General features: G+C 42.7%; 1 protein-coding gene across 2 annotated transcripts in view; it reads right to left on the bottom strand.

Annotated features, from left to right (window-relative positions):
- Positions 1–13,302, bottom strand: part of PKHD1 (PKHD1 ciliary IPT domain containing fibrocystin/polyductin) — a 236,131-nt gene that overhangs the window by 139,749 nt on the left and 83,080 nt on the right. For both annotated transcript variants that reach the window (XM_042032908.1, XM_042032909.1), the window contains exon 37: positions 8,496–8,708. In XM_042032908.1, coding sequence (XP_041888842.1) covers positions 8,496–8,708 — 213 coding nt within the window. The remainder of the gene's footprint in view (positions 1–8,495; positions 8,709–13,302) is intronic.

The following is a 13,302-nucleotide window of genomic DNA, read 5'->3' as shown; positions in this document are numbered from 1 at the left end:
TACTGGGAATGTACAAATTACACTGCAGATAATCTGTCAATCAGTTGTAGCTATACTGTAAATCTTTAGTGTAAATGGGAATAGGAGCTTTCAATTCCCAGGAACAAAGTGAAAAGAAAAAAGCTGTTTTCCTACCCTCACCAGAAAAAAAAAAAAAGAACTTTGCAAGAGAAGTTAATAATATAATTCAATGGATTATAATTTTTTTTTTTTTTTTTTAGATTATTAAAAACTCCCAACTATGGCAGGGAGTTGAAACTAGAAGACCTTTAAAGTCTCTTCCAGCCCAAACCATTCTGTGACTCTATGATTGTCTCTGGTAGCAAAATACAGCACAATTTCCTTCAGAATTTCAGGTGTCAGACTATTTTAGGAATATAGTTTCCTCTCCATTGTCATAATCCCTTATTATTCCCTTTTCCAAACCCAAATTGCACTTCCTAATCAAACTTAGCTTGGCCATTCTTAAAATTTTCAAATGTCAAAGTGATAACTGGCAATACAGCCATTAGAAACTGGTGCTTCAGGAAAGAGAGGAGTTTTTTTAATATATATTTAGATCCAAGACAAGGACTTTTTGCTGCTGTTGCTTCAGTTAATAAAACAAACCATAAAAATAATAATGGATAAAATTCCTTAAATTAAAAGGAATAGAAATTTTTTTCCAGAAAGCCTCCTTAGTCAGGATAGTACACAGATGTGTTACTACAGCTCTCTATGGCCAAATGGATCTCCAAATGACAGACCCTTAATTAAGGACTAGGAAAAAATATTTTATGAACCCAGATTTTATAATTTTTCTTTAAAAAAATGTCATAGCTGCTTCAGCTCTTGCAGTGGCTGATCCAGTCACTGGCCATAAAGAGTAGGGAATCATAAAAGAAGAATGAAAGCTGCTTTCCTATATTTTCAAATGTGTTAAAAAACATTTGCTTGAACTGTGAGCTGTCAACCCTCTGGATTTCAACATTTCCAGCTGGTTTTGCTCTCTGTTAATTCCAGTCCTAGGTATATTCCCTAAGCATTTGCATGTTTTTAGCTTGTTTTGCAATGAGAGGAGTTTGCTAGGGTTTTTTTTTTACCTGCTACACATCTTAGAAAGACAGGGATGTCTCTGCCTGAAACTGGGAGCTGCCTTTCCACCCCCGTGCAGTCCTGCAGGACTCACTGCTGTGTGTGGGCAGCCCCTGGGGAGATGCAGACAGCTTTCCTGCCACTTCCTGCTACAGCCACTGCACAGAGCTTTTCATTCCCGCTCCGAGGTAAAATAGAAGGTCCTTTCTGATTCATAACTGCTCGTTAACCCTTAGGACACCCAAGAGTTTATCAGCTCTTTGACAAGAAGCTGCAGCAGGAGCACACTGGGTATTTTAGATGTACTCAAATCCGAGCTTAGAATCAGGGTCAGAGAATGGTTTGGATTGGAAGGGACCTTTAAAGGTCATCTAGTCCAGATCTCGTCCTCCTGTTGAAGGTGCAGGAACACCAACTGGACCAGGTGGCTCAGAGCCCAGTCCAACCTGATCTTGAATCTTCTCCCAGTGAGCAAATATTAAAAATCTGACATCATCCAGACAAGAGGACAAACAGAATAACTAATTTTCTCCACTGGGAAATATCCTTGAAAGTAACCTAGTCCTGCTGAATGTTTCCTATTCATGACACTGCAGTTGTCACTTAAAGCATTTCCACCTGAATATCGTTCAACAGCACCCTGGAGAAAGCAAGGATTATCATGTCCTTTTCCTGGAAGTGTCCAAGGCCAGGTTGGACAGGGCTTGGAGCAGCCTGGGATAGTGGAAGATGTCCCTGTCATGGCAGGGGGTGGAATGAGATGAGTTTAAGGACCCTTCCAACACAAACCATTCCATGACTCTATGATTTTGCTGAGGATGGAAGGGCTTTGTGATTAAACAGATCTACAAGAACTCTCATTGTTGCCCTTTTCCCACAACGTAAATTGCAAACAAAGTACCTTCCCTGCATGCTGTCCCATAAATGCACAAATTTCCAAACATTCCCTTTAATCAGAGATCTCCCAGTCACTTTGTTAAGTCACATCAGTCCTGAAAGCAAGGGAAAAGATATTCCTGCAATGCCACTGCATAAACCAAAATCCATGCTCCACACCTTTAATGTCCTCACAACCAAAGATGCCACAGAGGAAAACGTCTTTAGACAGACCCCAGGAGAAAGAGCTCCAGCTGTGGCAGGAAAGGACAGTGGATCCTGCAGGGAGCTGCAGACAGCTGGTAACACTTTGTGTTATTGCCAGTTCATCTCCCGCGCTGCTGCGGAATGAGACAGGGAATATCTCCCTGCAGGAGTGGGAATGTGGGGCAGCACAACCATTGCCAGGCTAAGATCAGCTTCCTGCATCCCCAAAATGGGGTGGGGAAGAGATTTTGGCACCAGGAAATGTGAGGGTGAGCCCAAAGGGAGGGTCCCTGCCTTGTTCAGCCTGCAGCTCTGTGGAAAGCCAGGGCTGGGTCCAGGCCTCTCAGTTTGCCAAACTTCAGAGAATCACAGAATCAGTCAGGTTGGAAAAGACCTCCAGGGTTGAGTCCAACCTGTGACTGATCCCTGCCTTGCCAGCTGAACAGGAGCACTTAGTTCCACATCCAGTTGTTTCTTGAACACCTCCACCACCTGCCTGGAAGGCCCAAACTTTGCAGCCTTTCTCCTACCTAGGGTGGAAATTAACCCTGAATTTGCAGCTGGGTGTTCTCTTCCTCCAGCCAATAACCTATTTCTTGTTGGGACAAGAATTGCTAGGGATATTTTGATGTATATTTGAAAGTTTGAAGGAGGAAATTATTTAAAATATAATATGCACCCACATTTGTAGCAAGCCACAGACCTACACCCTGTCAAGAATCACAAGGTAATATATTAGCTATGGCCTATGTACATATTCTATTCTATCCTATCCTATTCTATTCTATTCCATTACAGAGTATATAGTATATATTGTGTTATATTGTATTACTATCTTTACTACCTATATTATATTTATCTTTATTATATAATATATATATTAGTGCCCATCTCTCTGTCCCCTTTGCATCACATTTTCCTCATTAAGATCAGCACCAACACACAAATCAACTGATTTAAGCTTAAATCAAAGATAATAGATGCATCTCTATTAGAAAGAAGGGCAAACTGTGAAAGACACAGCAGCTTGCCCTGAACCCAACTCTTTTTTTTTTTCCCCCATCTGCTAGGTCTTTAAAATCTAATGGTCATCTTATATTTGTGAATAAGAAAGTGAAGGCACAAGTCATTGTACATTAGTTACTCCATGGGAAGTGCCTAAGTGCAGTTTCTTACCCCCGGTGAACACGAGGGGATTCAAGGCAGCTCAGCCTTCTGTTCCAGAGCCATCTGCTTTAATGCATCATGTTAAAGTCAAGGTCTTGGAAAGGAAAAACACTGTCACAGGAGGCAAAAAGACTCCTGCAACTCCCATGCAGGATAACTGGCACCTAAGGAACAGCAGCAACCTCAGGTGTAGCAGGGGTGTGCAAATCAGGAAAGTCAGGTAGTGAAAAATAATATTTATTGAATAGAAGAGCATTTCAGTAGAGTAAAAAATGTCTTTTCTCTAACAGATCTCTTCACCCTATCTTGAAACCCCCTGCTAGATACTTTTTTCCCTATTTTTTCCCCCTGGGAAGCTTTTCTTTTTAATATGTGAGTAAAGCAGAACAAATTCTCTCATGTTGTCTATGATCTCTTAATCTCAAACTCGGCACAGATACATAACACTGCCTAATGGAGGCAAAGCAAGAGGCATTTGATTAAATGTTTGATCTCTGGAGGAATGCACAGGCTCTGTAAAGCACAGTGCACAGCTCACAAATATTTTGTGGTTTATTATTGATTAAAAGCAATTAAAATTAATAATTGGTTCAACTGATAAAAACCACTTTTTTTCCCTGAGCTAACCCTGAAAAAGTATCAGACTGCTTTGGCTGCAGAGAAATCTGGGATAGAAGTCATGCAAATTTACCTCTATAATGTAATTTTCTCCACTGCACGCGCAGGGCCATTCTTTGCAGCAGGACTAGCCATGACTTTACAGCATTGAAATGACTGCTGACACCCCTGCTTAAATTATCGTGATTATAATAAGTTATTAAACCAAAACCTTCAGGACATAGCTTTTTCTTTACTACACACCTTTCATGGTTTGGACAAGGTGAATGGAGCATGTTTTTAATCTGGAGTGTAACAACCAACAACACAGTGTAATACCACAACAGTGTTGGCATGAAGTTTTAGATAAATGCCTGACAAAAGTGATGGTCTTTTTTTGAAAGAGGCACAGTCTGTTTTGAGGGGACACAATGGAATAATGAGATCATCTACCAGGACCGCTGAAAATGGAGAAGACCTTTAAAATTTTTCAATGTGTGGAAATATCTCTGCTCTGGAGCCAGGCTCGGAGTGCTGTGAGTGTTCAGCCTTGAGAAGAGAAGGATCCAGGGAAAATTTAGAGCCCCGTCCAGAGCCTAAAGAGGCTCCAGGAGAGCTGGAGAGGAACTTTAGACAAGGGCCTGGAGGGACAGGACAAGGGGGAATGATCTTAAGCTGAAGGAGGGTGGGTTTAGATGGGATATTGGGAAAAACCTCTTCCTGTGAGGGTGATGAGGCCCTGGCACAGGGTGCCCAGAGAAGCTGTGGCTGCCCCTGGATCCCTGGAAGTGCCCAAGGCCAGGTTGGACGGGGCTTGGAGCAACCTGGGATAGTGGAAGTTGTTCCTGCCCATGGCAGGGGCTGGAACTCGATGAGCTTTCAGGTCCCTTCAAACCCAAACCAGTCTGTGATTCCATGATTAGAGTGTTAGGACCACAAGATCAGCTGTCACAAGGACAGGCTGGGTGTTCTTTGTTTTGATGCAGCATCTCCACTCTGCACCCAGTTCCTGCCCCCACTCAGCATCCACTGGTGTCTCCAGTTTCCCTGGGAAGGACAAAGGCACAAGAACAGACAAGGCCACCATGCTGAACTTCTCTCCCGAAGCTTGTCAGGAGAGTTTCTCAGGGAATAGAGCGCGAATGGAGCTGGAGACAGTGATAAATTTCCCTTCTGAACAATCAATAAAACTCTCTCAGCCCCGCTCAGGCCCCTACTGCAGATGCAAGGGCCATAATTACATTGTCAAAAAGTCGAGTTGCCCTGGCTGACTGAAACCCCCTCCTCAAAGTGACGGGTGATTGACAGGCAGTTTATGGGTGGCACGCTCTGACTGGCAGGGGAGTTGGCTAAAGCCAAAGGCAACAGTGAAATTTCCCAGTCTGCTACAACTACCGGAGCAAAGGACTGCCACTCATGAGGGAATTGTGGGAAACCCTTAGTCATATTAACATATCAAAGTGAGGAGCTGACAGCGCTTACTAAACAATCTGAACTCAACCAGAGCTGCAGAGCATCCCCCAACGTTCCCAGTCTGAAAGAGAAAAGGAATTAAAACGCGCTCTGTCCTGTCTTCGCCAAGACAGCCAAGAATTTGGAAACCTGCTTATTTAATGATTTTGATCTGAGATAACATATATATTCTTGTATATAAATGTATCTCACAAATGTATATTGCTGAGCATGTCAGCCTCTTTCACACATACATATGAAAGGGGCTGTCATGCTCAATGATTTGTTCTATACCACAGACCAGACTGATGCTAAATTGAAGACAGAACAGTAGATTTTTTTTCCATGTCAGCAATATGAACCCAGTAAAGGACCCCACTACTTTCTGTCATGTTTTGTAGCAGGCTTCTACTGCTTCAATGTTAAATTGCAGATTACATGGTTTGAATGAACAATAATTGCAGCCATGCACTAGGGCTGAGCGTTGTGCAGAGCTTAAAAGTGACTTCTCAGCTACTCTGGATTTGTTGAATAAGAAATTGATATGAATTCTTGAATAAGAACTGGTTTTGAATAACAACAGAATAAGAGTTGGAGTTGTTCAGCCTGGAGAAGAGAAGGATCCAGGGAGAATTTAGAGCCCATTCCAGGGCCTAAAGGGGCTCCAGGAGAGCTGAAGAGGGACTTGGGACAAGGGCCTGGAGGGACAGGACAAGGGGGAATGGTTTCAAAGTGACAAAGGGCAGATTTAGATAGGATATGGGGAAGGAATTGTTTCCTGTGAGGGTGGGGAATCCCTGCTACAGGTTGCCCAGAGAAGTTGTGGCTGCCCCTGGATCCCTGGAAGTGTCCAAGGACAAGTTGGATGGGACCCTGAGCAACCCGGGATAGTGGAAGGTGTTCCTGCCCATGGAATGGGGGTGGACTAGATGGTTTTTAACATCTCTTCCAACACAAGCCTTTTGATACCCAATAATTTATAAAAAATTGAAACCAAGAGATGTTTCCACTAAGGGTCAAGCCACCTCTGATTCCACATATCTCCATCCAAGTAATCCTTCGATTGCAGACCTCATCTTCTTGTTTTCCTAGGGAATGGAAACTCACTGGGAATTATGGCACTGAGTAAAACAGATGAAATATCAGTGAGAAAAGACTCAAAGGTACTGATGTGGATGCCTGGGTTTGCCTCTCTCCATCACATCACTAATGTGAGACAGCAAAATGCACTCTGCCCTGTTTGTCTTCAGTTTTCAGGGTGATGGAGTCACCAAGCCAAAGATGATACAGGCTTGGAGTGGAAAGGAGAAGCAGCACAGGAGGCACAGCTGCCAGGAGTTGCTACTGGCTTTTCCTACATTGCTAGAAAACAAAAAGCATGGAAAAGTGAAGGCTTGTGCTGTAAATTGCTGAAAATCTAAGGACAAAATCCTGGCTTACTGGGGTCAAACCAGGGATAGAAGGACACTTCAAAGTAGCAGAAGACATAGAAAGTGAAGCAGCAAAAGCTGTTGTCAGGCAAATTCAAATCAGACATTTCAATACTTTTCTTTAAAAAGGAAAAAAAAAAAAAAGGATTATTAACCAAATTAATCCCCTGGAAAAAGCCTCTAAGGAAAAAGCTGATTTCTGTCTCCCTTGATGTCCTCAAAGATCAAGCCTTTCTGGAAGGCAAGCTTTAATCTAAGGGGAATTACTGAGCTCAGGGCTGGGATAACTGTGTGAAACTCAATGGCCAGTAACGGACAGTCAATTCAGCCAAGATGCTTTAATAGCCCTCCTTCACAGAGATCCTCCAGGAAATGGGGTAGAAATGCTCTGCAAAGCCACTTCACTGAAATTATTGAAGCCTTTTACAGATAGTAAATAATTGAGCTTTGCTGTGTCTCGATGAAGGGGTCAAGAGCACCTGATGTGGTGCTGAGGTGCAGCCCCACCTCTCTTGCCCCTGCCAGGATCTCCTTCCCCAGCCTCTGCTCCTCTCTCCTGATTCAGAAAACATCCGTTCACTGCCTTCACTCCCAACCCCACCTCTCTTAACTTTGCTCAGCTCCTGTGAGCTGGCAGGACGATGGCACAGAGGGGCAACTCACTCCCTGCCTGTGTTCAGATGTTACTCTCGGTGCCTGACTTCATTTTTGACTGAGAACCGCACGTCTCTGTGCTCAGCCAGCAACAACTCTGCCTGTAGGGCACAGGGTGGAAGTTCAAGCCCTGCTGGAGGGTGTGAACGTTCACCAACAGGAAGGTTGACACACAAACAGAAGGAAGAAGAGACGTTCAGAAGGAAGAAGGAAGATGAGACATTCAGATGGCTTCTCTCTATTTCTTTTTCTCCTCTGTGACACTTAGAGCCTTTAAAAATAGCCCACTAGTGAAGAACTCGAAAAATGTGCGTTGCACCAATGTTCTGATTCATGCTGAGTTTGGACTTGAATTCTATGACCAAACTGGCCATTTTATACCCATATTTCATAGTGTTCAAAAAAAGCTCCATCTTTAAATTTTTCTATGCCACAATATAAGAAAGGTGTGGAGATGTTGGAATGAGTCCAGAAGAGGCCATGCTCTGAGGGCTGCAGCACCTCTGCTCTGGAGCCAGGCTGGGAGAGCTGGGGGTGTTCACCTGGAGAAGAGAAGGATCCGGGAAGGCCTCAGAGCCCCTTCCAGGGCCTAAAGGGGCTTCAGGAGAGCTGGAGAAGGACTTGGGACAAGGGATGGAGGCACAGGACACAGGGAATGGCTTCCCACTGCCAGAGGGCAGGGTTAAGATGGGATATTGGGAAGATGCATGTATTCCCTCTGAGGATGGTAAGGCCCTGGCCCAGGTTGCCCAGAGAAGCTGATGCTACCTCTGGATCCCTGGAAGTGTCCAAGACAAGGCTGGATGCACCTTGGAGCAACCTGGGATAGTGGAAGATGTCCCTGCCCATGGCAAGGAATTGGAATGAGATGATTTTTACAGTCTCTTCCAACCCAACCAATTCCATGATTCTGTGAGAATCATGACCAAAGTTTCATCAATTTATTTTTCTTCCAAAACCCTTTTTCCTTGTTTCCTTCGTTTTGTTTTCTGTTATCCATTTGTCCTTGGCTTTTGACAAGAAAAAAAATGTACTCACCATGAATGGAAAGGGTCCCATTCCTCACTGCCAGGAATTTGACTCCATATGGAAATAATGGTGGAGAATGGAGGCTGCCATAGAGATAGATGTGTGCTTTGTGATGGAAAGGGGCCTCAGGGGATCCCACCTGGAGCTCTCCTCCATCAGAGACCAGGATGTAATGAGCATGCAGTTCTACAGGTCCTGGTCCAGTGAACAAGAGTTTGCCACCTGAAGACAAGAGAAGAACAAAACACAGTCATATATTCAGCCAGTCATTCTCTCACAGTCAAAGGAGCTGTGAGAAGTAGGTAAACAGAGGGGTTTGCAATAAAATTAAAAGGCTAAAATGTTACTGCATTCTGTGATATTTCCACCTTGCCCCGTGCTTTCCCCTAAGAATTTACCAACTTTTACAGACCTGTTTAATCCGGTCCATTTTTTGATTCTACAACAGTCTGCATTTCTAGACTTGAGCAAGGCCAGTCAGCCTGGGCAGACTCTGCAACCACAGTGGAAGGAAGTTGTGTTTGGAAAATCCCAATTTTAACCGACTAAGTCACTTCATGTGAAAAGGGATATTCCTACTTAATTTGTATTATGTTACTTTTTAGATTACAACCTACTTGTGACTGGGAGAGGGTAGAGGAAACCGGCTTCGGAACATAAGAACTGGCAACTTGTTTAGATCAGTGGTTGATTTAATCCTGCAAACTCTTCCAGCTGCTGTTCGAAACCAGATGCTTCCAAATACAGCATAAGACACGTCTCCCTCTTAGCTGGCTGTGAGTTGATCTCCCCATCCCATAAAAAGCTCATTTTAATCCCTAATTAGAGGTTAGCTTCGCCTTAAAGCATAAGGTTTCATCTCCTTGCCAACATTTTCCTCCTACCGACTATTAGTATAACTGGATAAGATTTGCTAGTAATAAAGAACTGGTCTTTGGAATCTTTGTGATATTTGGTCTCAACGACTTCTTGAAGCAATGAATTCTGTGGGTTAAATGCATAGTGCATGAAAAGCCATTTCCATGCCTTTTTTTTTTTTTTTTTTTTACTCAAGCTCTTCAGTTTTGTCAAATGCCTCTCTTGTTCTTGCCTAGAGTGAGCTGAAAATGCCAGTCTGTCACCTCAGGATGGTTTATTCCATTATCTCCTTTCATATCTCCTCTCCTGTGTAGGACACTGTCACTATCTTTACAGTGGATGTGGACAGAGTGGACTCTCATTCATTTCATGGGATATGCCTTCCTAGGTCAAGCTTGTTTCCCAGGGGCTACTAGGGAAATTCCCAAAGTCTGGAAAATTCAGACCTTTTACAGAGGGTCTACCACGCTCCCTTTGTGTGAAGTAGCTGGTAACTGTGCCAGCTCATCCCATAGCCAGCTTGCTACTGGTGGAAGCAGTTTTTAATGGTGATCTCTCTACCTACCACACAGATGGCTCTCTTGCCTCACAGATTCTTCCCTGTGAAGGTGGTGAGACCGTGGCACAGGTTGCCCAGAGAAACTGTGGCTGCACATCCCTGGAAGTGCTCAAGACCAGGCTGGATGGGACCCTGAGCAACCTGATCTAATGGAAGGTGTCTGTGCCCATGGCAGGGGGTGGAACAAGATGATCAGATGATCTTTAAGGTCCCTTCCAACCCAAACCATTCCATGATTCTGTGATAATGCTACCAACCTTTAGCAAGATGAAGGGAGATCAGACATCTGGTTTAATTGCAGTATTTAGACAAAAAGAAAAAAAAAAAGAAGGAAAGAAGTTCTGATATAAAAAACAGATTAAATACTACCTTGATCATTGCTTGCCATTGCTCATATTCTGCTAATCTTGATTTCCTTTTTTATTCTTGCATGGAGGGGCTTTCATTGTTTCATTGATTTCCTAAGTTTATAACAAAGTCTTTTAACTTAGTCCTCATTTCCTAGGCTTATAACAAAGCCAGTATTTGAATGGGGACTACCCATTAAATATTTTCTTTCTAGATTTGAATGCTTTCTACATATTTTTTTTAATAGAAAACACTTAATCAAAGAAAGAGATAAATCCCACATTTTCTTGCTTATAACCACTGGGAACCACAAGTTTGCTCTCACAAACACCAACACCCCCCATGTGTAAATTGTCTCTTTCCCTAGACATACTTTTCTATGTACAAATGTATTAATGTTGAGCCTTTATATAGAGTTTTTGCAAATTATACTGCATAGATTGTGATGAACCAGAACAAATTTCAGCTTGTTTCATGTAAAACAACACAAGATATCTTACTCCAGCAGCAGTTTTAAAGCCCTTGAATGAGACTGGACCTGTTGATTTAAGAATGTGTATTCTTGAGGGAATATTTAATGTTTTCATTCTATTAGCATTATTTGGCAATAAATGGACTGCTGGTCCATCTTCCTCTTGTGATCTAATTTACCATCCTGTTCCTTCCCATACTGAGAACAGAAATATTTATTAAATACTTTTGCCTTATAGCAGCAGTGTTAATAATTTTATCACAACAATCTATAAATGGAACTGTAAATCACTGCGATTTATTTCACTCCTAACATAAAAAAAGACATCTTCCCTAAGGTCTTTATTGACTTCCTATGCTCTGTTCCCAGTGAAATACAGTCATTTCTGTTTCCACCTCTCTTCATACAATTTTTAATGAGTATTTTAATTTGCTGCCGTGCTGTACCACTGAACCAGGAGGCCTGGTAGACAGTTGTCCTATCTTTTGATTGCAAAATCTGTTCTGTCTCAAACAAGATTTCCCAAGTTTCAGTCACCTTTTTCCCATTCAAAATTTTCAAGCTGTTGATCAAAGACTTTCCATATCTTTTGTGGATTTCTGAGTGTCAGAGAAGCTTGGCTGCTGCTGACTGCTCTGCACTAGGTGCAAGTACAAGCAATAGTCCCACCACATTCCAGGAGCAGCTGGAATTCCAACAGGAGCTGTGCACACCTGGCCTCAGGTTTGACCCGTCCAGGGGGAAATCAGAGTCATTGAGGTTGGAAAAGATGTCTAAGGTCACTGAGTCCAGCCATTAACCCAGCACTGTCAAGTCCACCACTAAACCATGACTCCAAGCATCATATCCACACATTTTTTGAACACTTCCAGGGATGGTGAGTCCACCACTCCCCTGGGAAGTCTGTTACACTGCTTGACTTCCCTTTCAGTAAAGGAATTCTTCCTAATATCCAATTTAAACCTCTGCTGGTGCGACTCGAACACCAGAAGCCCTTATTTTAGGAAGAAATTCTTCCCTGTGGTGCTGGTGAGGAACTAGAACAGGTTGCCCAGAGAAGCTGTGGCTGCCCCACCCCTGGACATGTTCAAGGCCAGCTTGGATAGGGCTTTAAGCAACCCAGTTTAGTTTAAGGAGTCCTATCCACAGCAGAGGGTTTGGAACAAGATGGTTTTAAAGGTTCCTTCCAACCAAACCATTCTATGATTGTGGGATTCGCTGTATGTGACTCTTTTGCTTTCCCTTAGAAGCAGCAGTCAGACCCAGCATGTAACCCTAGAAAATGGTCAGATGAGCTACACTTATGGTCACTCCACAATGCCACTGTCACCTGGCTCTTTGCAAAGCTTCTGAAAACCTCTCAGGACAAATCCAAATGGTGCTCAGTCTTTGGGAGATAATGCAGAGAAAAAAGTTAACTTCAACTGCTGAGGATAAAAGAAGAGCAGCACCACAGAACAGAAAAGAAAGCATTAGGAAGGACTCATTTAACCATTTATCAAGTCTATATGTAAAAAAAACTCTGGCCAAACTTACAAATTCTTCTGTCCAAAAATTGCATATTGTCCCACTAACCCTCTGTGGTTTTTGTTGGGTCTGAATAAATATACAGTTTCTGCTTTACAAGGTTGTCTTCCCCTTTTTCTAAAAAGAAAATAAAAGTTACGCTTCCTTCTTTTATTGCACTTGACCCCTTCTCTGAAAGCAGAAAGCAGGAATATTGCTCAACGAAGCCTTTGGCTGTGACCTTCAAATTGTTTGTTATGGCTGCGCAGGAAAGCAAAGTCCTACACATGACCTTGAGGGTGATTTTATAAAAATCAATCAACCACTGTTATGATGGCCTCCCCACCAAGCAAAATAAATACAATTAAGCCCATAATCACTTCTGTACATTAATGTGCAAATTCAATGGGTCTCTTTAGGTGGAGTGAGGGAGAGAGGGGAGAAATATGTTGAGGCTATTTGATACTTTGTGAGAACATCAGAAGCACCATTCTTCTCAATTAACCCAGCAATTAGCCTCCACCTCTGCACGAACAGAAAAGAAATCTTTCTTTATCTGTCTTTACCAAAGGGAAAAAAAAAGGAGGAAAAGAAAGAAAAAAAACAACAAGGCAATTCCATCTGTCCCACAGGAGGGGAGAAGTGGCCAGACCAAATAATTTAAAAAAAATAAATATTAAAGAAAACAAACCTGATAATAAGGTGGGAGGTTTAATTTGCTGAAAGGATAATTACAACACCACTGGTTTTGTGAAAAGAGATTTACCTCCTGACGTCCTTGGGAAATGGTGGAGGACACGCTCAAAAGTAAAGGTCTTGGAAAGGGAATGTTTTAAAAATTCTCTCTGTCAGGCGGCATGAACTGACTCATGCAATGCCACAGCTCAGGTATCCAAAACATTAACTATGACAAGAGGCTGCATTATGCACTTCTGAATAAAAAAAGAAAAGGATAATGACAGAGTAGAGGATTGGGAGGATTGGTGTGGGGAGTTTCTTCTTGCCTCTGTCATGAAGATTCACACTGGCAGACATAGCGGCTTATATCCCTTCTCAAAAACCTAATTTTAAAT

This window comes from Corvus kubaryi, unplaced genomic scaffold, assembly GCF_017639235.1.
Source record: "Corvus kubaryi isolate FWS band 111438036 unplaced genomic scaffold, C.kubaryi_AGA036_p1.0 37354, whole genome shotgun sequence".
In the NCBI taxonomy this organism is placed as follows: Eukaryota; Metazoa; Chordata; class Aves; order Passeriformes; family Corvidae; genus Corvus; species Corvus kubaryi.
This window is presented reverse-complemented; position numbering and strand designations above follow the sequence as displayed.